The sequence below is a fragment of the Mesoplodon bidens genome (genome assembly GCF_964165515.1).
Source record: "Mesoplodon bidens genome assembly, chromosome: 11".
Classification (NCBI taxonomy): domain Eukaryota; kingdom Metazoa; phylum Chordata; class Mammalia; order Artiodactyla; family Ziphiidae; genus Mesoplodon; species Mesoplodon bidens.
The window spans coordinates 78,596,372-78,623,686 of NC_138167.1; the positions used below are offsets into that span (position 1 = coordinate 78,596,372).

A 27,315-nucleotide genomic window follows, 5' to 3' on the forward strand; every position below is an offset into this window, starting at 1 on the left:
TCTCTTTCCAAATCATTTTTGTCTCAAGCATTGAATCCCAAAAGCAGCTTCTTGTCTACAGTTGGCCCAGTCCCCAATCTGCATCACAATCCCAATTCTTGCTTCTTACTCAGTTTATTACCTGCTTTCCTCTTATCTGTCTTTCCCTAAAAGTCTCAGTCTCTACATTTTTTTTTTCCACATAAACCAATTATACTGAATCAGCAACTCTTCATTTCTGGATCTGCACCTTGATTAGCAATTTATTGGCTTTTTTTGCTTTCTGGTTTTTGTCTGTCTTTTTGGAGAAGACTACTTTAATTCTGTGCCATCTTGAGGAAGTCTTTTCCCTTGGATTTGGGGAAAAAAAAAAGAGCTCTCAAATGACCAAGTCCAAACTATTTGCTAACCCTGCTTTAACAAGACAAACAGCTTAGGCAGAGATCACAAGTGAATACTATACTTAATTTTTTAAATCTGGAGAAAATGTTAGAAGCACAGAGTGCAGTTATCCACCTGAAACTTAAACAGAATTTGGGCCTAGCCCACTTAGAAACAGTTTCAGCCATGAGGTCCTCAAGATTATTTATGGTAAGGCTCTTCATACCAGTTTGACTTCAGATCATGATGGGAAAAAAATGCCAGCCCGTGGAGCTGCTCCTTTGTTCCACAGCTGTAGGTTCTGAAACTGAGTATATTTTAATTCCTCACTCACATTATAAAATGTGGTGGGGAGAGCACAAGGTGGCATGTCTCAGTCCTGGTACAAATTGGGGGCCGACTTGGAAAAGAATGGCAAAAAAGCAAAGAAATAAAGTAAGTTTCCTCAGAAAAATAACAACATTACCTGCCACTGCAACACATATACATTCAGCACCCAGCCGACAGATTACTGCCAAGACACATACGCTGCAGGGATATGATAAATGCCCCAGTTGGCGCAGTGGTTACTGCTGAGGAGGGGAAGGAGATGAGATTAGGATGGAATGCACAGAGGCCTTTCAACTGAACCGGTAAGATTTTAGTTCAAGATAAGCAGTGAGAACACAGGTACTATTATACTGGTCTGTATGCCCTTCTGTGTGTCAAAAAAGCATTTCATCATTTTTAATGTTTCATTTAGAAAAGCAGTTAAAGAAGATATCCTGATTTGTTCAGGGGAATAAAAAACAACTTTCTCAGCTTTAAAATTTTGAGTTAAATATTTCCTAATTGCCTAGAAGAAAAAATAGAAATGCTGTATCCATACCAAACATATTTCATATTTTTTAATGTATACTAAAATAAATCACCATAAAGGCACCACTGGGGTAGTAGAAAGTAGCAGACCCATCTGCTTTGAGTTCCAGATGATCTTGGGATAGTTCACTTCTCTGAGCCTCGTGTGTTCTCATTTGTAAAATGGGATACCACCACCTCCCTTGTCTGCTTGTTGTAAAAATTAAATGAGGTGATACAAATAAAGTACCTGACACGTAGCTAGCACTTAACAAATGAGTTGTTATGATGATACTATGATAGGACATAATTATAGTTCATTTAACATAATTCATCAAACTAAAAAGAGGTAAGAAAAAGCTAATACTGAGAAATCATTAAATGTAATTTGGAAAGCTTCTTTTACTAAGATAAAATAAATACGGTTGTAAGTGAACATAAAAACTTTAAAATACCAACATCCATACTCAAATATGAATTTGTAACATAGAAGTCTCTTGCTAGAATAAGTCTTAAGATTGTGTCACACATAGGCCTTTTGCTCCATTCAGGCTGTCTCCTCACCATCCACTCTATTGGTTTCACTCATTTCTGTGGCTCTATCACTGTTCAAGCTATATGTTTGTCCAAGCAGTGTCCACTCCTTCATTTATTAAACAATCATTTATTCACACCCTTTATTAAACTGGGCACCGCAGGCAACAGACGCAGTGATGAACATAACAGACGTGATACTCTCATGGAGCTACTACACTCATTTGTGTATGTAGTGAATACACAAGGTTAAATCATGGTAATTGTTTTGAAAGAAAAAACAGAGAGAGACAGCAGGGGCCTACTTTAAGACTTTGAGTGATTTACAAATGGTTTTGCTGGAGGAAAAACATGAACTTGAAGAATGGTGGGAATTAGCCAGGGAGAGAGACAGGGAAGAGTTCTATGCATAGAGAATAATTTTTGCAAAGACTCTGTACAGAAGGGGAGAGAGTTTGGTGCATTCCGAGAACTGAAAGAAGCCAGTATGGCTGAAGCGTGGAGCAGGTGTGGCTTAGGATAGGGTTGGAAAGTCAGGCAGTAGTCACACCACGTGACGCCATACTGAGGAAAGTAGATTTTATTCTAATTGCAGTGGGAAGCCATGGAAGAGTTTTAACCAAGGGAGAGACATAATGTATTTCATAGTTTAACAGAGCTCCCTGCGGGGGAGAGAGAAACATGGGAGTGAAATAGTGATGAGTTTAACAGAGAAAGGGGGAAGAAAACAGAAGGAGAAGTGGGTAGAGATGTGGGAAAAAGAATTAGCGGAAACACTGAGAGAAGGGGAAGCATAGAGGGGTAGAAACAGTGAGAGCAAAGGAAACTGAGCACACAGGAAGTGAGATGGAGAGTAGCCTGGAAGGGGAAGAGGAGGGGATCCACTGCAGCAGTTCAGTGACCAATGATGGTGACTGGGCAGGGATGCTGACAAAGTATCCACCGGAGAAAAGTGGATGGCTTTGACATCTATTTTGGAGTTAGAATCAAGACTTGATAATGGTTAGAGATGGAGGGTGAAGGCGAGGGAGGTAAGGGCAGAGTGAAGCGTCAGGAACAACTCTTGGGTTTCTGGCTTAAGCAGTTGAGCAAATGGATAGTGGCAGCATTTACTGCGATGAAGATGATGGGAGTCTGAACAGACTGAAGCGGGGAACCCAGCAGAGACAGGGCAAAAGTGCTATGTTTTGGTCATGTCTAATTTGAGAAGCCTTTAAAGACATTCAAGCGGAAATGTCAGGTTGGCAGTTGGAAATACTAACCTAGAGCTAAGAAGAAAGATCAGGAGGAGATAGAAATTGCCAGCAATCCTTGAGGGATAAAACCACTGGAAAGAATGAGATCATCCAAGAAAGAAATGGAGAAAGCAGTGACAAGGATCTAGGAACAAGTCCTGGAAAAAACCAACATTTAGACAAGAGAGAAAGAGTCAGCAAAGGAGATAGAGTCCTCACCTCGACTAATCCAGGTTTACAACTCTTCTGATTTACCTCCTCCCAGGAGCCCTTCCTGATTGGCCTGAATTAATTCTGCCTATATCTGTAGCTCTTGAATTCACATAGCATTTCTCTCAACTACCTGTCCTTACAGTGCTTTATACTATTTTTTCGTTGTTTCTGTACATTGCTTGACCAAGTATATTTTAAGTTCCTGGATTGCTGTCGGAAGTAGTGTTGAGAGAAGTATTCAAGCTGAAAGTTTAGGAAACACTTCTGGTGGGAGATATGTGAACATCTCTAGGAAAAACCAGGTAGGTGAAATGTGACAGCAAAGCTTGGAAATAGCCATACAGCAGACACATGTCTTACAGGAGACTTTTTTGGGGTATTATTTTTCACTTTTATTTATTATGTGACCCGATAAATAATTTTGCCTCTCACCAAAAATGTCCAAGGTGAAATATGTGGAGTGGTTACTAGTCAAGGTACCAGCAGGTTAAGTGAGTTGCCTGATATACCAGAGGAATCACTAAGAAAAAAATGACTAAAACTGGTGTATTTGGCAGAGGGTCCAAGTGAACGGGACAGAAGAGCTGTGCCAGTGTGCAAGGACTCTGGGAGCAATGTGCTACTCAGGAATTCATAGGGTTGCCCTACTGGACAGGTACATTTTTATTACGGCTTTTAAATAAATTCCGCTGTGGTAGACCACATAATGGTCCCCAAAGATGTCTATTACTAAACCCCAAAACCTGTGAATATACTCCCTTCGTGGGCAAAATGGATCTTGCCGATTGAGTAAATTAAGGGCCTAAGGAGATGGGAGATTATCCTGGTGAGCCCAATGAAATCACCAGAGTCCTTATAAGAGGGATGGAGAAAGGTCACAGCCAGAGAAGGGGATGTGAGAAGAGAAGCAGAGAGAGTGAAAGAGATGTCATGACACAAGAGGCAGAGAAAGAGAGAGGCTGGAGCTGTTATGCTGCTGGCTTGGAGAGGAAGGAGCCAGGAAACGCAGGTGCCCGCTAGAAGCTGGAAAAGGGGAAGAAGAGAGCTACCCCCCCACCCCCAACCCTTAAAATGGATGCAGCCCTACTAATGTCTTTTTCTTTTTTTTAGCTCATTTCAGAATTTTGAACTCCCAACTCCCATAAAATACATTTATGTTGTTTTAAACAACCAACTTTGCGGTTATTTGTTCTAGCAGTAATAGGAAACTAATACACATCTTAAGTGAAGAAAGGAAGATATTCCCAAAGGGTCAAGACATTTGACCTAGAGAAAGCGATATGTATCCAAACATGGTTAGAAGACGTAGCAAGGCCAATGCATTGAAGCAACGAGTAAAGGACACCAGCTGCATATAGTATACTTAAAAAAAAAAAAAAAAGATGCAAAATTTACAGGTAAAAGCCATTGTGTGTGCTATCGTCATCAACAATGGCCCTGCCTTTGCACATCTGAGATCATTCATTCACTCATTCATTTAAATATTTACAAAGGCTCCTAGCGCTTACTGTCTCAGGGAACAGCACCCACACTCACCAAGTTCCAGGTCATGTGGACTCCTTCCTCTCTCACAGCTCCGCCCCAGGCTCCTACCCTACCTCAGCCAGAGCAATCAGTGGCCATATCTCGTTGTTTCTACCTTTACATTTTCTCTTCAATACCCATGGCCACTCCTTTAGTTCAAGCCACCACCATCCTTTTCCAGGTTTACTGAAACAGCCTCCAACCAGTCGCCCTCTCTCTACCCTTTCATGCCTCCAACCTGTTCTTCATGTACTGCAGCCAGAATGAGCCTTCACAAACTCTCATCTAAGGATGTTACCACTTCCCTGCTTAAAACCCTTAATGGCTCTCCAGTGCCTTCAGGATGAAGCCTAAACTCCTTGAAGAAGCCATCAAAGCCTTACAGGACCCCCTCGGCCACCTCTGACCCTTACACTCCAGCCATGTTGAACTTCTTTTGGCCCATGGAGTACGCTGCTCTCTCATCTCTGTGATCCGTCTACATGGAACGCTCCCCCGCCCCTCTCTTTCAGACTCACTCCTACCCTTCAGATTCAACTGCTCTAAAAAGCCTCTGTGAACCTCCTCCCCTGTTTAGGTTGTACAGCAATATAGGCTTCTATTTTGCGGTACTCTATACTTAAAAAAAAAATAAGATTTGTAAGGGGGTAATCTTCTCCATCTCTTCCACTTGTATGGAGAACTCAGTGCTAAATTTAGCCCTGGAATTACTCCTAAACAATAAGTGTTGTATTTATTACTAAAGGAAATATGAAACAATAATGTAATAAATCTGTGGTATATTCCTTTAAGGTAAAGGTAGCTTCCAAAGCAGATGAAGATTTTTAAGAGAAAGAAATAAGATTCTTACTATGTAATAAAACATCACATGTTATCTGCAAAATATAAAGGCTCTTCATTTGTTGGGAGTCTTTACTTTTTTATTTGAAAATTTCCTTTTGCAATGTTTGGCAGAGATCCAACCTGAATAATTTTATTTTGTATTAGACAGAATTATTTGTCATAAAATTTTGTGGGATACAAAAATTTTTTTAAAAACTTAAAATCCGTTTGCCTTTATATATGATAGACTAAAAGACTCTGGAAAACATACATATACAGTAACAAAGAAATGTAAAAACAACATTAAAAAAAGAATAAGAGCTGTATGTACTGATGTGAAAAGATGTCTATTATATGTCATGCAACCAAAAGCAATCTGCAGTACAATATTTAAGTATGTTACTGGGATCACAGTGTTTTCTAAACTCTGTGTGTGTGTGTGTGTGTGTGTGTGTGTGTGTGAAAAAGAAGAACTCCTGAACAAAGTTAAATAATTTTTTTCAAGAGCCATTTTTTTTTTTTTTTTTTTTTTTGCGGTACACGGGCCTCTCACTGTTGTGGCCGCTCCCGTTGCGGAGAACAGGCTCCGGACGCGCAGGCTCAGCGGCCATGGCTCACGGGCCCAGCCGCTCCGCAGCATGTGGGATCTTCCCGGACCGGGGCACGAACCCGTGTCCCCTGCATCGGCAGGCGGACTCTCAACCACTGCGCCACCAGGGAAGCCCCAAGAGCAAATTTTATTTTGGGGATCAAAAATATTAACAAGTCATCCATCAAGGGAAAACAAAAGTCATAATGTTTAAAATTCCATATAAAGTGAGTCCTTCACCATAGCTTATACTTTCTTACAAAAAAGTTTATGTTTTGTGAGAGTAGGCAGAAGTCTCTATCAGCACTTCAGCAATATCTAACATATAACTGATGGTTTTAATACTGTAAATCCCCGTGACACTTTCAGCAGCAAAAACAAAACTGCATTTAATGTCTCTGGTACATTTCATACATGCTAGGTCTTTGTACATTAGTAATTCACTTATGAAATACATGGCAACATTCTGTTAAAACCACCTACTCTGTAACAACGTAAAAACATGATAAAACTTTATGGGTTTTTAGAAGGAGAAACACTAAAGAGATACAATTATAATTATTGCCTGCATCTTATAAACATTACTCCTTAGGCATTTCTCTATGGCAGTTACATTTCAACTAAAATAGGGAAATTCAAAGTGAGACAACAGACTGACAGACTCAAGTTTCCTAGTCTCTCACTGCATGGTTCATTAAGGATGTAAAGGTATATCTGATATCAAAGTATAGGAAGCAACAAATAATAGGAAGAAAGTAAAACACACATACATAGACATACATACACAGCCATGTTAAGAAAGCAAAACATAACAATACACATTAACCTTAATCCTTTACTTTCCTCATCAACAGCCAGATTGAAAAAACTTATTGAAATGACTGAACTTTCATTCTTATCTCCAAACTTAAATTGAGATTGACAGGAAAGAAAAAAAAAGAGTGCTGCTTAGTAAAAAGTACAGTAAATGAGCAAAAACTAAATGGGAAAATATAAATTAGGAAACATTACTTCTGATCTGACCAATCATCCAAACATCACTGGACTCATTTAGTTTTTTTAGTATAATAGCAGGTATACTGTTGACATTATTCCCTTATCACACACTTCGATTTACCATCACAAGTTACTTCTATTTTTTAATGAAGTATTCAAAATAAACTGATACCCAGAGCAGAAATGAACCTGGGCCACACATACAACTCTGCAGAGAAATTGCTTATAGCTGGGAATATAAATGCAAGAGTAGTGTGATTTAAAAAAAAAAGAAGAGGCTGGACACTGGAGACAGTCTAGACTGAATTCTGGGTGGACCTTAGTAGCTTAATTCCTTTCTCTGAGCTTCAGTTTAATCTATAACATGGAGAAAACACCAAGGAGACTGCAGGGTTATTAAGAGGTTTAACAATAATATAAGTAAAGCACCTAGAACAGTACCTGACACATTCTAGGTAATAATGCGTTATAAACAGTAGTGAGTGTTTAGTATGTGCCAGAAATAATTTTAAGTGCTTTACATGGACTAACCTAATCAACGAATGATTGTTACCATGACCTCTGGCACTGCCTTCACCTTCTGCTCCTCTCTGCCCTTTGGGGATCGCTTGAAACTTTTAATCCAAATTAAACAGCATAGAAATAATACAAGCCATGTGTCAGGCACTGTACTATGGATTATTTCACTTGATCTTCACAACGACCTTCACATCAATAAGGTAGGAACTATTTATTATTAACCTTCGTTTGCACAGTATGAAAATTAGGCTTAGAAAGATTAAGTAACTTGCCTAAGGTCACACACATAGTAAAGTGTGACTTCAGAGCCCCCATGTTTAGAAATTCTGCTACATTAAAAGAAATATTACTTATAATTCATTAATATCAAAATAGCAGAGACCCCCACTATTCAAAATCTGTGGGTTTTTAATGAATTTTTGAAAGAGATGAGTCAGACAGGCAACATGTATCAGGATTCTACACCAGACGACTATCACCAGTTTCCACTTTTTCATTCAAATCCATTCCAATCTCCTCCCAAAGGGAATCTGAGGTGGTGAGAATTCTAATTTCTAATTAAGTCCCAATGAGGTAATCAGACAGCAGTTCACAAACTGCTTATCTTCTGAGAGAGTAGGTATGAGCACTCTCCACACATAGGAAGCAAAACCCAAACTCTGACCTAGACTGGGCCTGCAAAAAAAAAAAAATCTCTTCACTTAATAACGACTCAACTTCACCAGACGTACCACAAAGCACTCTAAATCCATAAGACTCAATCCCGTGGTTCGAAAAGATTAGCTAGGAACCAGGAATGACTGCAAGGTCAAGCACTCTCTCCAAAACTTTCCTCCGACTTCCAAGGCAATCTACAAACCTCCCCGTTACGCAGCCTTTCAAACCGAGACGTGTGGGTGGGGAAAGCATCGAACAGAGCCTCCAGTTATTCGGGACATGGGCCTTGCAACGACTGGAGGGAACAAATAGGGAAGAAACTGTAAACTGTGTCAGAGCGCAAAATGACTAAGTGTCACTCTCCTTCCAAGGTCAGTGACTTCATCACTTCTTCCTGAGGGAGACACTAAGGAATCAAGTGACCCTATATGTGCTAGGTGCTTGGAAATGAAGGTGCCCCTTGAGAGCCTAAACTAGCCCCAGGCTCTGATCCCTCCTTGGAGTCTAAAGCAGAGCGGCAGCGGGTCGCTACCTCTCCCCTAACCTAGCACACCCACACCTGCCGTCCCCGGCCCCAGCACACCTGTGGCCCCTCGCACCGCACCCGGGTGGGCATGGGAAGGCAGGCATAACTTCACCTTGACGGCCCCGGGGACCAATCAGAGCACGAGACTCCCGCAGCGGGCCAATCGCACAGCGTCTTGGATCCCGCAGCTCGGGGCCCCAACCGAACCACCGCTTCCCCTCCGCGGAGCGCTCGGGGCTCCTCAAGCGCAAGCTGAGGCGCGGCAGCCCCGAGAAGGCAAGTAAGAGTTCGCGAGGAAAGAGGAGGCAAACAGGGAAATACTCACTCGCCCAGGCGCAGGAGGCTCACCGCTCCCTGTGGGGCACCATCTCGCTCAATCTGTGCCTGGCCTGCACGCCCCTGCCCAACCGCCGCCGCAGCCGCCGCCTCTGCCTCGAGCTTTCGCAGCGGTTCGCCGCCGCCTGTTTCAAAGGAACCAATCAGAAGGCGGAGAGGGGGCGTGGCTGGAGGCCCCGCCCCCAGGCCGCCGGGGAGCCGGAGACCCGCGCGCCTCTCGGTCGTGGGGCGCCTCGCCTTTCTCCGCCTGGCGTCTCACAACTCTGGGGGGGCCAAGCTCCTTTTCTCACAGAAAATGGCTTGGTCACAGAGTACGTCCTCTCATCTGGCCCCTCAGCGACAGCAACAAACCCTTTTTGTCCCGATTAGCAGGAGAGGTGAATCAACTTCTCCAAGCATCCCGGAACAGTGCGCGGTAGAGTTGCTCTGAGTTTTATCCTGTTCTGTTAAGAGCCCCATCCCAATTCTAAATCCACCCGCGATATGGCTGTACTGAGGGCGCTACGGTTTCCGGATACAAACTGTCACCCTGCAGGAATGGGAGTCCTGTGAGGGGTGTGGGGAGAGGGATGGAGAGAAATCCTGTAGCTGCAGGCCACAACTGAAAGCGGAAAGAGGATGTTGGCTTTTCCTTGAGGAAACTCCGGAGCAGGGTCTGGGGGAGGGGAGGAGAAGGCGTAACCTCAACGCAATGAGAGCTGCGGACTAGCTCCCAGAGTTGAAGTATGGAGACTGGTCTTGAATGTAACAAGAGGTAGGTCTGTGATCACTAATTGTGGCTTATTATGGGGGGCAAAATCGGTGCCGAAAGCCTGGAAGGCCAGGCCTTTCCCCTCTTCTTAGTTTTATTTTGTCACATCATGTTGCCTCTCTGGGCCTCAGTTTCCCATCTGTAAAGTGGAATTGCCTGGAATGATGTTCCCCAGCATTTATTCCTTCATTCACCTATCAAAAACAATGAGGAGGTACTGTTGCTCGCTGAAGAGACAAAAGTGAAGACGACAGCCCCTGCCTTCAAGTGCCCAGAAGCGTGGTAAAGACTCAGTGGAAACCAGTGGAAGTCTGCGAAAAGAGGGAACACCTAACAGTCTTGGAGGGTGATGGTCAGAGGTTTGAAAGGACTTGAATTTTGAAGGAAGAATAAGAATCTGCCAAGAGAGAGGATAATTTGGAGTAAGGAGTGCTTTCTAGGCAGAGAGAACAACAAGCTTCCAGGGATGTGAGGGCAGTTGTTCTAGGAATAGTAGTTCTGAATGATTAAAGTTTAGGGATTCAGAGGTAGATCAGGCTGGAGGAGTAAAAGCACAGATGAAAACCCTCATAGGTACTAAGGAATTTAGATTCTTTCTTGCAGGCAATTGTGATTGATTTGTGTTTCAGGAAAAGAAAAAGAATTCATTTTTGAGGATTTTTGAAGAAAGGAGTAAGACTGGCAGCAATTCTAAAAATTAAAAGATGATAATTACATAAACTAGCTCAGAAGGGAGGGTGAGAAAGGTGTCTGGAGATATTCAAGAGGCTGATTTATCTGGACTTGGTATCATGTGACAGCGATGCGCTCTAAGGAACACAGGGAAAACAACTGTGGGAGAAGAATAATGCATTTTGGTGTGGGGTTGTGTTCACTTTGAAATGTGAGAGGAACGTGCAGGTTGAGGTGTTCAGAAGATGGTTGGAAAGTTAGGTCTGAAGTTGGTTAAATTAGTTTGTGAAAGAGATACAGATTTGAGAAATCAATTCAACAAATACTGTTAAGCACTTTCTCTGCACCAGACTCCATCCTAAGCACTGGGGTCCTGCTCTCACAGAGCTTACCTTCTGGGTTAAGCAGGTGAAGATGGTCATCCAAAAGTTGACATTTAAGTGGTCATTAAACCTGATGCCCAAGAGTGGTTGCTCCATTTTTTTACTGAAGTCTATCCCAGAACCCTTTGCCGCCCATGACTGCTATAGATTCCTTTTCACAGGAATAGTTGTTCAAATCAACCTATGTTTTATAGTGTTTCTATTTAAAACTAAAGGGCAGGACTTCCCTGGTGGTGCAGTGGTTAAGAATCCGCCTGCCATTGCAGGGGACATGGGTTCAAGCCCTGGTCCGGGAAGATCCCACATGCCATGGAGCCACTAAGCCCACGTGCCGCAACTACTGAACCCACACGCCTAGAGCCCGTGCTCCGCAACAAGAGAAGCCACCACAATGAGAAGCCCATGCACCGCAATGAAGAGTAGGCCCCACTCGCCGCAACTAGAGAAAGCCAGCACAGCAACAAAGACCCAACGCAGCAAAAATTATTAAAAAAAAAAAAAACTAAAGGACAATTTTCCATACCATTTCATTTAGCCAAATTTCAAGTGGAGTTCTGGTTTTAAATTGGATTTGTTGAGCCCTGATATCAAAATATGTACACTTCTCTACAGAACCTTAAGAATAAGTATATTGTGTCACACGGATCTTGTTTGATGAGCCTGTAGTTAACATTTCTTTTATTTTTTCTTACATGCATACTGTGTAACTAAACATTTGAATACCACTTATTAAAAATGGAAACTATGCTATTTGAAGTATGTACACATTCTCATTCAAATACACACACACACCACTTAATATTTCTCTAAGCCATTTGCTGAAACTTTGGCAGCAGGGTATTTTTATGGTTGCTTTCTTTTTATTTTCATTGTCTGTTCGGTTTGTCTTGGTAACTCCTCTAAAAGATACAAGACATTGTGATGGAAAGTGAATCCGAAGTCAGGAAATCTGTGCAAATCACTTCTCTTCTCTAAGCCCGTCTTCCTCACTGGTTAAATGTGGGGATTGGGTAAGGAGCTCCCTTCTAGAGTCTTTGATTCTTGTTGCTTTTCCCTTATGTGTGAAAAAGAGAAAAGTTCCCCTTGTTGCTCCCTCAACCTCACTTTTACATGAATTCCCAGTTAGTACCCTGCCCCCTAAGCACACTCACCATCTTACCTACCTTTATTTTAACACTGCAATTAGTAATTGAGGTTTCACCTAATGAGCTGCAATCTACTTTCATGTGTACATTTTCTAATTGGTTAGGTTAATAGCAATGTTTTAGATGTTCTCACTTGAAATTGGCATGATTGTAACATGCAAAGCAAGACTCACCAGTTTGCTTCCATCAGATAATAAAGTATTTTAGTTCTGACTTTCCCGAGATTGTGATTATGTGCCCTCTTTAAGAAAGCACCATGAATGGAGATCTAAATTTTTCAAGTTATTACATTAGGGCTATTCGTTCATCGGACTAAACATCTCTACCGAATACAAAAGAGTCTCTTATATAACCTTTGAATATTGAAATATGATTTTTTTCCCCACAGCTCTTCAAGAATTCTCTATTGCTTGAAGTTTACTGTAGTTGTTGGAGAATTTTTTTCTTTTGATTGGTTTATTAGTTGTTTTGTCCTGCATTTTGTAGTTACTGCTGTTGTTTTTAATGCTTTGACATTATTGACTATCTATCTGTGGATTGTGCCTTGTATGAACTGCTGGATGAAATTTTGGGACAATAGAGATCTTGATTCATTCACAATTAAACTACTCATTAAGCAGATGATCTGAGAGCCAACTACATTTAAAACAAGATTAAGTTCTATTATAAAGGAATGTTATTGATTTACATTAACAAATATCTGTAATTCAATGATATAAAATTGTATGATAACAGTTGTGATCAATACTAAAATATTATATCTATATAGTGAGTTGAATAGTGTTCCCTCCAAAATTCATGTCCACCTGGAACCTCAGAATGTGCCCTTATTTGGAAATAAGATATTTGCAGATGATTCTCTCTTCAGGTTTGTTAATTTCCTAGTATGGCTCACAGGACTCAGGAAAGCAGTTCACTTACCATTACCAGTTTATTATAAAGGTTACATCTCAGGAACAGTCAAATGAAAGAGACATAGGACATAGAGAGGAGGGCACGGAGCTTCCATGCTCTGGCACATCACCCTCCTAGTACCCTGATGTGTTCACCAACCCAGAAGCTCTCCAAATCTCATCATTTAGGGTTTTTTTTTTTAATTGGAAGTTCCATTACCTAGACATGAATGATTAAATCATCGGCCATTGCTAATTGACCTCGATCTCTGGGTTCCTCTCCCCTCTCTGGAGGTTGAGGAATGGGACTGAGAGTTCTAACCCTCTAATCACATGGTTGGTTCCTCTGGCAGCCATCCCCCATCCTGAAGCATCTAGGGGCCCACCAAGAGTCACTTTTTTTTTTTTTGGCCGCGCTAAGTGGCATGTGTTATCTTAGTTCCCCAAACAGAGATCAAACCCATGCCCCCTGCAGTGGAAACGCAGAGCCCTAACCACTGGACCACCAGGGAATTCCCAAGAGTCACCTTATTAGCATAAACTCAGGTGTGGTTGAAAGGGTCTTGTTATGAATAATGAAAGATGCTCCTATTGCTCAGGAAATGCCAAGCGATTTAGAAGCTCTCTGTCAGAAACTGGGGACAAAGACCAAATATATATTTCTCATTATATCACAATTCATTTTCCACATAAGAAGCATTATTACTTGCTATTATAAGGTCTTAACCACTTGCATAAATCCAGACCTAGAGGATTAACTCCTAGCTCTGTCTACAGTGCCCCCTTTGTTCCCGCTCATTTCCCACCACCTTCCCCACAGATGTCTTATGACCTGGAAACCCCAAACTACACTCAGTTCCCCAAACTGGACCTACTTCCTCAGGCATTCAGAAATTTACTTCTCTGTCTTAAATGTCCTTTCCTTACCACCCTCTTCCCTGGTGGGTCTGCAATTTCCCATTTGCTCTTCATTCATCAGCTAAATCCCTTTCATTGGTGGGTACTGAGATCTTCATTTTGCAGTGGTGAAACTGTGGCTTACAAAGGTACGTGCACCCTCCCTCTTTTGCCCAGGTTACTTGTGGTCTTTTAACATCTGCACAACTCCCTTTTCTCCCTTCTTTTGCTCCTGCCACCCCTTTCACCTTGAATCCCCTCCCCTCTTACCCTGACCCATGGAGTCCTGACTATCCTTCCAAGCCCAGGGGAAATGCCACCTCCTCCTTGAGATTTTCCCAGGTGAGCCCACAGCACTTTGCTCTTCTTTGTAAGCCCCTCCAGGCAGTTACTGTGTCTTAATCATCTTTGTATCTCCTATGGAGATTAGCAACAATATCTTACCTAGCGGGGACTCAAGTCTTTTTTGTTGTAGCAAATGGAATCCAGCTAATGTTAGCCCCAACTCACTCCATTTTCTACTGACTAGCCATTTTTAGGACTTCAGAGTTGCCCTAATATTTTAATACGAAAACCTCTTTGCTTGCTAAGCAAGCTCCATTTTGGCTGATTTCAGGAGAAAGGGACATATAAGCCCATTACTTATAGGTGTTTTATTGTATTCACCAAAGGAAAATAGGGAGAAGAATGCAACAGTATAACAATGAAGGAAGGAAATGAACTAATTCCTGCCTTGGGGGAAGTATACAACAGCTGTGCACCCAGCTGAAGGAGTGTTTCCCAAAAACAAAACAAACAAAAAATGATTAATTATATGCACTAAAGCCAATAGTGAGCACTTTTAAGAGACTAAATGGAATGTCTCATCACTGGAGTTATCTGCGTACTCTGAATTTGTAAATGCTGCCACAAGACCCTAACTAAGGAAAGAGATTGCTTGAGGGAATGTTTTATGTGAGAATAATTAACTTTTCTGTATGCTATTCTCTTTGAACTTCAAAGAATATGAAATGATCAGGGAGCTATGGAAAATGAATGAATATTCACCAGGGCTTCCAGGGATGAGAAAAGCACAATTTATGTCCTAAGAGTTTACCTTTTTGGAAATTACCCCCTCAGATTCAATAGGATGCTATTCATCATTTAAAGAAATAAGTTGTATATTTTTCAAATTTTGTTCCCAAAGAAAAGCCTGTTGCCATTATGTTCAGTTTATTGCCCAAATTGAACACAACCTTTTAATAAAATATATGCAGTAAGCTAAGATGAAGAGCAAAATGAGATTTTCCCTATTTCAACAGATAGACTTGAAGTAATGATTAATTTAATTAGGCAAACAGGGCATACCAATTTGAATGAAAGATTCCCTGAAGCCTTGTAGAATACAATGTAGAGAAAGTATTTCAACCTAGCCCCACATTTACAATTGTGGAGGTTATATAACTACCACATAAATATTGATGAGAATTCTTGCATAAAACCAGGTACAAATGAAATAAAGGAAAGTTATATATAGGATTTATATTATGAGGAGAATGAAGAGCTAGACCCTGCCCCTGCAATGCCCATCACTGCACATCCCAGATTTCACAGAGAAGCGGGGTAAACTTGTGGTCATTCACTCTCCATGACATAAGCATCTCTGCGTGGTGATGGTTGAATGTCCGCAACTCAGTCAGGCGACCCAGAAGACAGGCAAAATGTTGAGGATTTTCAGGCTGATGAATCTTACACAACTTTTGTAGCACATCAAGCAGTGGTTCCTGAAGCTTCTCTACTGCCTCTCTGTCCTTTATGTATTGTCTGTCTGTTTAGAAGTTTAAAATAAAATGACAAAAAAAGTGGAAGAGTAATAATTTGGCATAATTGCAGTTATGTTAACGTTTTTGAAGTGTAAGTTATAAATGTACACTTAAAATGTACAAATTAAGTATTCAAATTGATGAATTTTTACACACACGTACTTAGACTCATGTAATCACAACTAGATCAAGCTATAAGACCTTTACTGCCCCCCAGAGGCCTCCCTAAATTCTCCTTCCAATCAATGTGTACCAGAAAGACTCCATACTGAATCTATTCCTTTAGCTCTAACCCTTGTGTTCTGTTGCTTGTGCTTAGTCATGCTGGCTCTGTGCCTTTTGTGAAAGAATGTTGCCTAGAGCCTGAAATGTACAAGATATCCCATTCTCAAGGTTCTGACCTTTAAAGGTATAACACTTTTCCATTCATATAGAGATAAAAAGTTGCAGAACAGAGAATAACATTTATCTCGTTGGAGGTTTATAGGAACATTGTGACCACACATACATGGACAGCTGCAAGAACGAAGGATTCCAGCATCAAGAAGTTTGCAGCAACCAGCCATATCCTCTCCCCTTTTAGTAGAAAAGAAGCCTGAATTCTAACTCGGGTAAGATGGTTCTTTGGGACACTAGTCCGCCATCTTCTTAGTCTGCTGGCTTTCCAAATAAAGTTGCTATTCCTTGTGCCAACACCTCACCTCTTGATTTATTGGCCCATCATGCAGGGAGCAGTACGAGGTCAGACTAGGTAATGAACTCACTCAAGGTAAACTCTATGATGGGCATAAATATCATTTCTGGTGGGTATATTCTGGAATTGCTGGGTTATAGGGTATAAATGTGTGTAACTTTAGTATGTACCACTGAAAAGTTTTTCTTTTTTAAATTATAATTTCTTATGGTAAAACAAACTAACACCTAGCTTCTGCCTCAATATCATGTATAAAAGTGGTGTAAGGCTGGGCTTCCCTGGTGGCGCAGTGGTTGAGAGTCCGCCTGCCGATGCAGGGGACACGGGTTCGTGCCCCGGTCCGGGAAGATCCCACATGCCGCGGAGCGGCTGGGCCCGTGAACCATGGCCGCTGAGCCTGTGTGTCCACAGCCTGTGCTCCGCAACGGGAGAGGCCACAACAGTGAGAGGCCCGCGTACCGCAAAAAAAAAAAAAAAAAAAAAAAAAAAAAAAGTGGTTTAAGGCTATCATTGTAATTAAGCTTTACAAATCATAAACATGGCATCACTTACTCCCAAATAATTAATCAAAAATATAGACAAATTTTATGTACAAAGGTATTCATTTCAACGTTGTTTAAAACAACAGCAACAACAAATCTGGAAACATCCTGAATATCAAAACATGTTAACATGTTTTGATGTAACTGTACATCAAACAATAGAATATGATGTACATGTTACAACAAACTTTTACCAATATAATTATTTAATGACATGGGAAAAGTACACTTAAAGACAGTATGTTCTTTATTATGTTAAAAGTATATAATTTATGTCCTTGCTCAAACTTCAACCCCTTAAAAAATCCTTCCCTGACCACTGATTATAACAGCATTTTGCTGCCACTTTCTTTCCTTATACCCATATCTTTATATTTTTTGTAGTATTACCACCTCCTGAAAATTATTTGTATTCATTTCTTTATTTACTGTCTTTCTCACCCTACTAGAATGTAAGCTCCATGTAGCTGTATCCTGCCTGTTTCTTTGCTGCTATATCCCACAATGTCTAGAGACATGTTTAGTGCATATAAGGTGTTCAAAATGAAATCACTGAATGAATATGATGTTTAGAAAAAGGCTGAGAACAACTACACTGAAATGTTAACAATGGTTCAATTTGACTGGTGGAATTATATGCCATTTTACTTTCTCTTTATGTTTTTTATCCAAGATTTTCCTTAATATTACTACTATACTTGAGGGGAAAACCAACAAATGGCATAAAAATAAAAATGTAACATTGAAATTACCTGGAGAGAGAATAACAATTGCTGTGAGCAGAGCATACTCTTCTTGAGTCATTTTCAATTCTGCAACACTTTTATAAAAACTAAACATAGGTGTTATATATTCATCAGAGATACCTATGGGGGAAAGTTGAAAAATTGCAGAGGCATAGTAAAATTTTTGAATGACTGAAAAGTGTAAAATTACAACATTATATATATTTACATACATGTTAATATTTATACCCATATGCAGACATTTGATAAACGTCCCAGCCACATTTAAATAATGACTATATATTAAATGTCCCAGCCAAAGGTGAGGCATTGCAAAGAAGATCAGTTAAAATCCTCAAAATATAACCTAATCAGTGATTTGTATGTCTTTGATTTTGGCAGTGCCTTTGTTTTAGTCACTACTGTGTAACAATAAATGATAATGTTCTCGAATTGCCAAAAGAATCTCTGAACTTCACCATGTTCTAGATGGGCTTTAGTTAATCTTTTTAACATTACTATCTATAATCAAGACAAAGACAGCATCTTAACCAACAAAAAATTATTGTTCTTCAGTCCAGAAATATAAACTCTACTTAATACATTGGCTAGAATTCTTATCAGAGTTCTGATCTCTCTCTGAAGTACCAAACCTGTTTATCCATTGCCTATTAGGCAATGGTACTTGGCCCTTCTCTTCAAACTCAGTGTGTCCAAAGTCAAAGACACCATGTATAGAACTAAATTCCCCATCTTCCTCCAAATCCACTCCTTTCCTGATGTTCCCATTTGCAGTTATTGGTATCCTCACCCATCCAATTGTCGCCACCTGACAACCAAGATTCAGCCTTCCTCTAACTCAGTCCAGTGCCTGGATTGAGTCAAGTCCTGCGTATTTGACCAGCTAACTCTCACTTGGTGCTCCCTCCCCTCTTCACTGCATCTGGTTGACATAGTTTAAGTCTTTCTTTCTTTTCATCTGGATAACTCCAATTGCCTCCTTACTGGTCTTCCTGTCTTCAGTGCGGTCCTCTTTAAACCATTCTAGAATCACCTTTCTAAAATTCAAACCACACCCTGTCTCCCCAGTTCTTACAAACCTTCAAAAACTCTCCATGGCTTTTGGCATAAATGTTCTTCCTTTTTACGTAGGAAACTCCTGGACCCGTCCCCTGCCTCTCCCACCACCCAATACTCACCCACATGATAGCAATAGGAGTTCACATTTACTGAGTACTCATTATGTACTAGGCACTGTTCTAAGCACTTCTTATGCTAGAACTCATTTAATCTTTCTAACGCCCCATGAGATAGGTACAGAGAGGTTATGTAACTTGACCAAAGACACACTGCTGGTGAGAAGTGGAACCAGGATTCCAACCAAAGCTAGTAGGCTCCAGGGTCCTGGCTTTTAGTTGTGACTAAGGGGTACTATCTTTCTATCACACAGCCTACACTCCAGCCATGTTCAGGCACTTGGACTTCCCTAAACAATTCTTTTTGCCCAGTTTTGTACATGTTCTCTCTACTTGGAATATCTTCCTTCTCCTTTATAACTTACTCCTCTTCATAATTTAAGATTCCTTTGTGCCACTTCCTCCAATCATTCAACAGCTATTAGTTTGGTGCCTGTTCTGTGCATGGCTCCACTCCAGAAAAGCTTTGACTGGGAAATTGTGCAGACAGAAAAAAAAAAAAAAAAAGGTGTGTTGTGACTTATGGATGAATTAAGATGAGAATGAGTTTACCAGGATTGGTCCACACTAGAATAGACTACTCTATTCCATCCCAAACCCGACCTAAAAGCCTTAGAGCTTCAGTTGAAACACACCAGAATAAAGTTGGATTCCAGATGCTAAAGAGTATAATTATCATCTAATATTATACTTCACAGGATCAGAAAGCCTGAATCCTCACCTTTAGATGAATCTAAAGAATCTTCTCAAACAGAATCCTTGGCCTTTCTCTCTTTAGTCAAAGTAACACACTTTCTTCTCCTTTGATGTTTAATCAACCCCAGTTGGCTCTCTTAACGACAGTGTCTTTGTTGAGCAACTTGGGGATGACACCATGTGGAAGATTGCCCTCTATCCAACTGTTACAGACTGAACTGAATACCCACGACCAAACTAGATACAACTTAAAATGCAGAGGGTTGGAGTATGTGAGGCTAGGACTACTAGTCCCGGTTTCCAACAAACATAGTGGTTAAGAGGTAGTAAGCCTGAGTTTAAAAGCTGACCTATGACTTGATCTCGGGCACATTACTTAAATTCTTTAAGCCTCAGTTTCCTCATCTGTGAAATGTGAGTTATATCAATAGTATAATATGAGATAATATATGTAGAGTTCTTAGCACCATTCCTGGCTCATAGTAAACCCTCAATAAATGTTAGAGCAAATAATCATAAAAAGAACTATTAATGTTGTTATTCAGGAGAATTGGGTCAACACATTAGTTCCATCTTAACCTTCGATTAAGCTCATGTACTTTTGTGTTTACAAAGCTACATTTTTGTTTTTGTTTTGTTTTTGCATTCTGCAGTTTGCTAGGGATGAATACAAATTGGCTGATCAGTGATTTGCCTCAGTATTTTTCTAAGTATTAAAGCTAAGCTAAGATCTGTATTTGTTAATAAAGCTATTCTTTTTCATCTTCAAAAAATGGCAGTCTTCAATAGTTGGGTATTACACCCATTAATTGTGGTTACCTAAAATAATAATTCACGACTGTGTCATTATTTTAAATAGTATATAAGGGTTTGGAGATAAGATTAAAGGCAACAGATTTGAAAATATTTATGAAATTATCTTGACTACCTAATTTTCTATTTTATTTGTTTTTCTAAATCCTCTCTCACCCTCCAAAGATGGTACCTCCATTAGCTATCTAACTGCAATTGATAATTTTTGGAAAAAAAAAAACAGGTTAAAATGTTTATTACAACTGTTTGTCTTGTGCACATTGTAAAGAACAACAGTGAATATAGAGAAAATGTAGAAAATAAGTAATAGAAGAGTTAAAAAAAATTTTCCTACAGGATAGATAAAATATAAACCTGCTTTTGGAATTAGAGTCAATAATCAGAATTAATCACACCAACATAAACAAAGGGTGTTTTAAGTGTTTATGAGCCAGCAATTTCTAACATAAGAAATGTAACAATAGTATCATCCTGAAGGGGCAGTCTTTTCCTGTTTTCCTGTTTACTCCTCCTTTCTGAAACTTACTCTTAAGTCCAATTAGTTGATTTTTGGTCACAAGAGGGGGCTATTTTCTAACTTAATCACAAAGACTACCATGGAAATGTTCAGTTGTAAAAAACCATTGTTTCTGCCCCTCTGTTTCTTGTTTGCCTTAAAAAAAAAAAAAAAAGAGGTCTGTGATTGATAAATTAATTGTCCAGTGATAAGAAATATTCTCTGAGAGAATAACCAAGTGATAGAATTAACACTATGCTCTTTTACATTATTTTAATTGGGGACAAAAATAAAGCCAAGGTGTGTATGTGTGTGTATTATACACAAGTGCACATATACAAGGCATCCTTGTTCGGCTAGGATACCCTACCCATGTTTCAAGGCCAAGTTCAAATTTTGCTATCTCTGTGGAGCTTTACCTGTCACGGTGAAGCAGAATTAGTTGCTCCCTTCTCTATGTTCAATTCTATTGCACGTCTCACAATTCATATCTCTCCCTCCCATTAGAGTGTGAAATACCACATACAGTTTATGAGAGCAGGAGTCAACTGCGGTATTCCCAATGCCTGGCAGACTGCCTGACCAATAAAGATGTTTCTTATTCCTCTCTGTATCCTTAGTAACTAGCGTCCTGCTGGAGACAGAGTAGGAGATTAATAAATGCTTGTTAAATTAGGCAATGTTATGTTTTGTTTGTTCCTAGTGATGAAGGTTACATAGCTGTGAGATGTGCTAGGGGAAAGGATGCCATTCAGACAATGGACACATTCTCTTGGTGCTAAGAGATTGGACCTTGGCCTCTGTTTCAATTGCTAACCTCCACTCAGTGAGTCATTTGTACCATACTGTTGGCCTTGAGTAAAAAGCTGCCATCACATTAGCAATTCAAAAAATAACTGCTTTCAATGTAAAATATTTAAGATATTTAATAAATAACATACTTTCCAGTAGTCCTACTGGCTAAAATTTATCTTAGGATAATGATGCTTAAGAGTTGCCAGGATTTGGACTGTCAGGTTTCAGATTCATCTCAACCAAATTCACCAATTTTTTTTTTTTTTTGCTGTACGCGGGCCTCTCACTGTTGTGGCCTCTCCCATTGCGGAGCATAGGCTCCGGACGCGCAGGCCCAGCGGCCATGGCTCACGGGCCCAGCCACTCCGCGGCATGTGGGATCCTCCCGGACCAGGGCGCAAACCCGTGTCCCCTGCATCGGCAGGCAGACTCCCAACCACTGCGCCACCAGAGAAGCCCCCAAATTCACCAATTTTTGTGTGCCTCATCTGTGCCAGGCACTGTGATGGTGCTGGGAATAGTCCTCAAACAGTTTACAGATTAATGGATAAGGCAGATACATAAATAAATACATAATGTCCTAAACTGGACCAGTACAGAAGCCTTGGGGAATACAGCTGAGGGGCAATGGAAATACTGTCGCTTTTATTACTTTAATAATCTCTTTTACTTTGAAGAGGTTTCTTCCTATAATTTGACTCCCAAATTTGTCCATGCCAAAATTACTGTGTGACAACTTTAGTAAAGCAACATGAGAGTTGGTAAGAATTCTAATTCTTAAATTAAACTTTCTCATAAATATTGTCATTTGTTTCTGTACATTTCCAACCTTTCTTTCAAAGACTGTCTATGAACTGATAATCAGCTTATATGGGCTTCATTAGAGAATTTAGTTCTTATTTTCATTTTGCACAAGTTGCCAAGGTTAAAGCAGCAAAATCATATATATTTAAAGAGCAGAAAAAATAAGCCCAATATACTATGTACAGTATATTTTACTATCTACTACAACTTCATCACTCTAATAAGCAGGTTGCCAAGGTTAAAGCAGCAAAATCATATATATTTAAAGAGCAGAAAAAATAAGCCCAATGTACTATGTACAGTATATTTTACTATCTACTACAACTTCATCACTCTAATAAGCATCTCTCCTTCCTCTGACCTCATTGTCTTTATTCATTTTATCATTTGCTTAAAAGCAATTTCAAATTGCTAGCTGCTGCTTATGCTTTCTCACTCAACCAAAAGGCAGGAACCATGTCTTACTGGGTCTTAATATTCCCTACCAGCTGACAGTTGGGCAAATATTATATCTTAGCGAGTGACAGGTGCAATGTGTAGAAATAGTACTGGGCTTTGAGTGGAACACCTGTGTTCACCTCCTGGCAGTCTACTGATTAGCTGTATGACCTTGGGCAGGTCACCTAGCCTATCTAAGCCTGTTTCCCCATCTATAAGATAGGAGCAGAGCGCTCTCACTTAGGGGCCATTGGAAATACTGAGGAGATGATGCATGTAAAAGCAAACCATTGTGAAATCACAAGGTGTACTTTCATCCTGATAAACACTTACTGAATTGAATATGTCACTCATGTCTGTTGCGGGGAATCAAAAAAGGCCGAAAAATACTATAAATTTCAGAGGTTATTTGTATTTGAAGTGAACATAGAACAAGTTGTTCTGTTAAGTCTGTGAGAAGTTATTGCTAATTTCCTTAATGCTAAAATGTAAGATCATTCAGTGTTAGCAAGCCCTTTTCAGTTCTATCATATTTTATGGTATCGTATGATTATTCCTATATTTATTAAAAATTCCAGCTTATAAATGAATTTTGCATAATACATTAGGAATAAAAAAATTGATGCACTAGAATTATGTAGAGACAACTCAGCCACAGGTTGTATCAGATATGTGTTCTGAAGCCTCAATTAATATAAATAAACCCTGTAACCCTCACTAAGTAAATGTGTCTCAGGAGACAGTATCTTTGTAGATACGATGGGATTTGATAAAAGCAAACAAAAGAGTATGAATTTGAAGAACAAGAAAGAAATTTCACATGATTTTCTTTAAAGAGTTCTGTAGGCTTAAACAGGGTAACTTTGAAATGTTATGTTATTCTGGAATTAAATGTACAGTAGAAATAAGAATGTGTTATATTTATATAAAAATAAAAAGTTATTCTTAAGGGTCATCTTGCAAGGTCAGGTTTTTCTGTGGTGTGGGGAAGAGGCAATGTTCTGAAAATCCACTGGGAGAAGCAAATTAGTAAATATTAATAAATGGAAGCATCATTATAGATAATAAAATACGAAGCAGCATGTGAGTTTGGATGGTTTTTATTGTCACAATATGTGGTTGATGTTTGGGTAAAGTATCTTATTATGAGCTGGAGGCATGCATTTTATTCATACAGATTGTGTTCTGGAAAACTTCATTCTTGAACTCTTCTGAAACTTGCAGTATCACAAGTTCTGAAACTTATGTTCTCAAGCAAGGTTTTTTCTTTTTGATCACTACATATTTTTAACCTGCAAGACCCTCATGTTTTCTCACCTAGTTATTGCATTGGTCTCTTTATAGAGACGTGCCTCTTGTCTCAATTCCTCCAAACCTTCCTTCACATTACTGCTAGAAAGATCTTCCACAGTACGGCTATGGTCATATCATATTTGCTCAGAATATTACCAAGAATCCCCATTATATAAGAACTAAAGCTACTTTTGTGGCATTTGCCGTCTTTAATAATCTAGTACTCACTACATTTTCAGCTCCACAAATATTATTTTCCAGCAATATCAAGGTATCTGTGAGTCCTATACAGAGATGCTCTCTCATTTCTCCACATCTTTGCACCTGCAATTTCTATATTATTATGTTATAATGGCTACATCTCTTGGAATGCCTTTCTCAGAGTTTTGTGGCTTGACAAGTTCTTAACTTGTTCTTGACAAGTTCCATGGTTCGATTGTCAACTTTGTATGCCTTTTGTGACTCACCAAGTAGATTCACAGGAAGGCAGGCACATCTTTATGCTTCAATTTCATTTTATATACACATTCCTTATAGTCCCTATTACACTGCACATTGATTTAGAATCACTTGCTTGTACACCTTCCCCACTAGTCTGTGAGTTCCTGGAGGACAAAGACCATACATTGTCATCTCCATACCCTCCCTGTCACTGTATTCCTCCATAGTAAGTTAAATTGTGTTATTCATTCATTATTTCATTTTTATCTCTTGAGAGGCAGTAGAGTATAGTGGTTAATGTATATGGCTTCTGAAGTCAGGCTTCATGTCTGTCTCTGGAAAAGTTATTTAACCACTCTCTGTCTCAGTTTTCTCATCTATAAAATGGGAATAATACCAGAACTTATAGGATTTTTGTGAGGATTTGATGAACTAATACATATAAAGTATTCAGAACAGTGTCTGAAACCTAATAAATTATGTATAAATGTTGCTATTAGTATTATTTCTTATTTTGCTTTGCATCGAGATGGATAATAGTTTGATACATAGTCATACATACCTGAAGATTTTGAATAAATGAATCTTTTTCTAGACTGAATAATCCCAGCTCCTTTATGCTATTTTAAAAATCAGACTAATATTCCAATCTTTAAAAAATTTCTCCCTTGGTCCTTCATCTTAATGCAGTGAAAGAGTATTTTTGGTATTTTGCTATTACAACAAGAATTTTTGAACCAAGTCACTAGATTCTCATCTATTCTTTTTAGTGTCATTCTCTATGCTAGTCACAATGGGCATATAACTGCATTAGACAGTGTCATTTTTAGTGCCATTTCTAGTCACAGTGGGCATATAACTGCATAAGATAGGCAAGAGGCCTGCCTTCATGGGATGTACAAATTCTTACTTGCAGGAACAAACTTTTTACCATTAGCCAAATTACTTACCGCTCTTTCGAATTCTCTCTTCCAATAGGTCAGCATGTCCAGCTGGAAGTTTCTTACTGAAAATCTCAGCTGAACGGAGAAACATAGCTTCAACTGCAGACCCTTTCAGCAAAGCAATCTGATCTTCATGGTCCAATGTCTGAAACCCTGAGTGAAGATGATAATCAAATCAGTATCAAAAGTTGTGAATGTTGTATAACAATATTTCATCATCACCATCATCCCCATTGATAAAACCTTTCCATAAAGTGATTTTGTAATTGTTTTAAGATTGAGCAGTTAAACTGAGTCAATAAGTATCTACTGTACTCCCCCAAATAGAAGCTGACTTTTATCTTCATTGAGCAGGATTTATTTAACAAGTCCAGGCTAAAGAGGATATCAAGTCCATACTGAATATGTATACTTATATACTATGGAAGAGACAGGCTGATTCAGATGAAATATTGGAGATAAAGTAGATTCTCTTTGAGCCATTATTTTAGTCATATCTTGTCACATCAGAGAGGGTCAGAGAGGGTCAACTCTGCACAATGGAAGCATCCACAAGCCAGAAAACATTTTACATGTATTCAGAGGTTTAAATGAATATTTGGCCAACTCGTGAGTCTTTAATCAATGTGAAGAATGGGTAGCATTCCACCCTGCCCGCCAAAAAACCAATCAGGGTCATGCTGAGGTATCTGCTCTGAGCTCAGCGCTGTGCATGTGGGGTAGGGAAAATCAGAGACATATGGGGAAAAACTGATGACCTGAAGAAATATAACACTTCCCAGAAGATCCAAAGTCCTTATGCAGGCTTATATGCTATAGTCCCCAGCGGCCTCTCTGACCTCGCTTTCTCCTTCATCACCTCCTCCTCAGTTATTGTGCTCCAGCCACACAGACCTCTGGCTCTGTGGTGAACACACAAGTCTGATTTTGCCTCAGGGTGTATTCTCTTCCCCAGCTATCCCCATGCCCCACTCCCTCAGTGTATGCAGGCCTCTGCTTCAAGGCGACCCTACCTAAAATAGCACTCCCCAGCACTCACTAGTCCCTACCTGCTTTATTTTCATTCATAAAACTTACTACTGGGCTTCCCTGGTGGCTCAGTGGTTGAGAGTCCGCCTGCCGATGCAGGGGACACAGGTTCGTGCCCCGGTCCGGGAAGATCCCACATGCCACGGAGCGGCTGGGCCCGTGAGCCATGGCCGCTGAGCTTGCGCGTCTGGAGCCTGTGCTCCGCAACGGGAGAGGCCACAACAGTGAGAGGCCCGCGAACCGCAAACAAACAAACAAACAAACAAAAAAAACCTTACTACTGCCTGACATGATATTATAAGTTTAGTTGCTTATTTGTTAATTATCTGCCACTTCTCCTGGAGTATAAACTTCTTGGGGACAGAGACGTTGCCTGTTTTTCACTTTTGTATCCCAAGTGCCTGACATATAATAGGTATCCAAGAATTATTTGTTGAATAATGACTATTCAGCAAGTTAATAATAACTAAATGAATGAATGGGAAACAAACACAAATTTACATGCATATATGTACACACAGACACATAGACACACAAAACACAAATAGAGATAAACTAATGCCATCAGGGTCTAAATGCCCTAGAAAAACATTAAATAACAATGGAGTTCAGAGAAGAGAGCAATGCTAAGGATTAAAAGTCACTACCTTGATGGTAGGCATTCAAAAATACTTGCTCAATGAATAAATGAATGAATTGAAGAACTGAAAACATAGCA

General features: G+C 39.8%; 2 protein-coding genes across 7 annotated transcripts in view; both read right to left on the reverse strand.

The window, feature by feature from the left end:
• Window positions 1-9,833, reverse strand: part of GAS2L3 (growth arrest specific 2 like 3) — a 33,670-nt gene extending 23,837 nt beyond the window's left edge. The window contains exon 1 of the mRNA XM_081247854.1: window positions 9,138-9,833. The gene's annotated coding sequence lies outside the window, so the exon portion shown is untranslated. The remainder of the gene's footprint in view (window positions 1-9,137) is intronic.
• Window positions 9,834-12,931: 3,098 nt separating this feature from the next.
• Window positions 12,932-27,315, reverse strand: part of NR1H4 (nuclear receptor subfamily 1 group H member 4) — a 74,331-nt gene continuing 59,947 nt past the window's right edge. For all 6 annotated transcript variants that reach the window (XM_081250039.1, XM_081250037.1, XM_081250038.1 and 3 more), the window contains 3 exons: window positions 25,575-25,721; window positions 17,680-17,793; window positions 12,932-15,696 (listed from right to left, as the gene is read on the reverse strand). In XM_081250039.1, coding sequence (XP_081106165.1) covers window positions 15,458-15,696; window positions 17,680-17,793; window positions 25,575-25,721 — 500 coding nt within the window. In that variant the 3' untranslated portion in view covers window positions 12,932-15,457. The remainder of the gene's footprint in view (window positions 15,697-17,679; window positions 17,794-25,574; window positions 25,722-27,315) is intronic.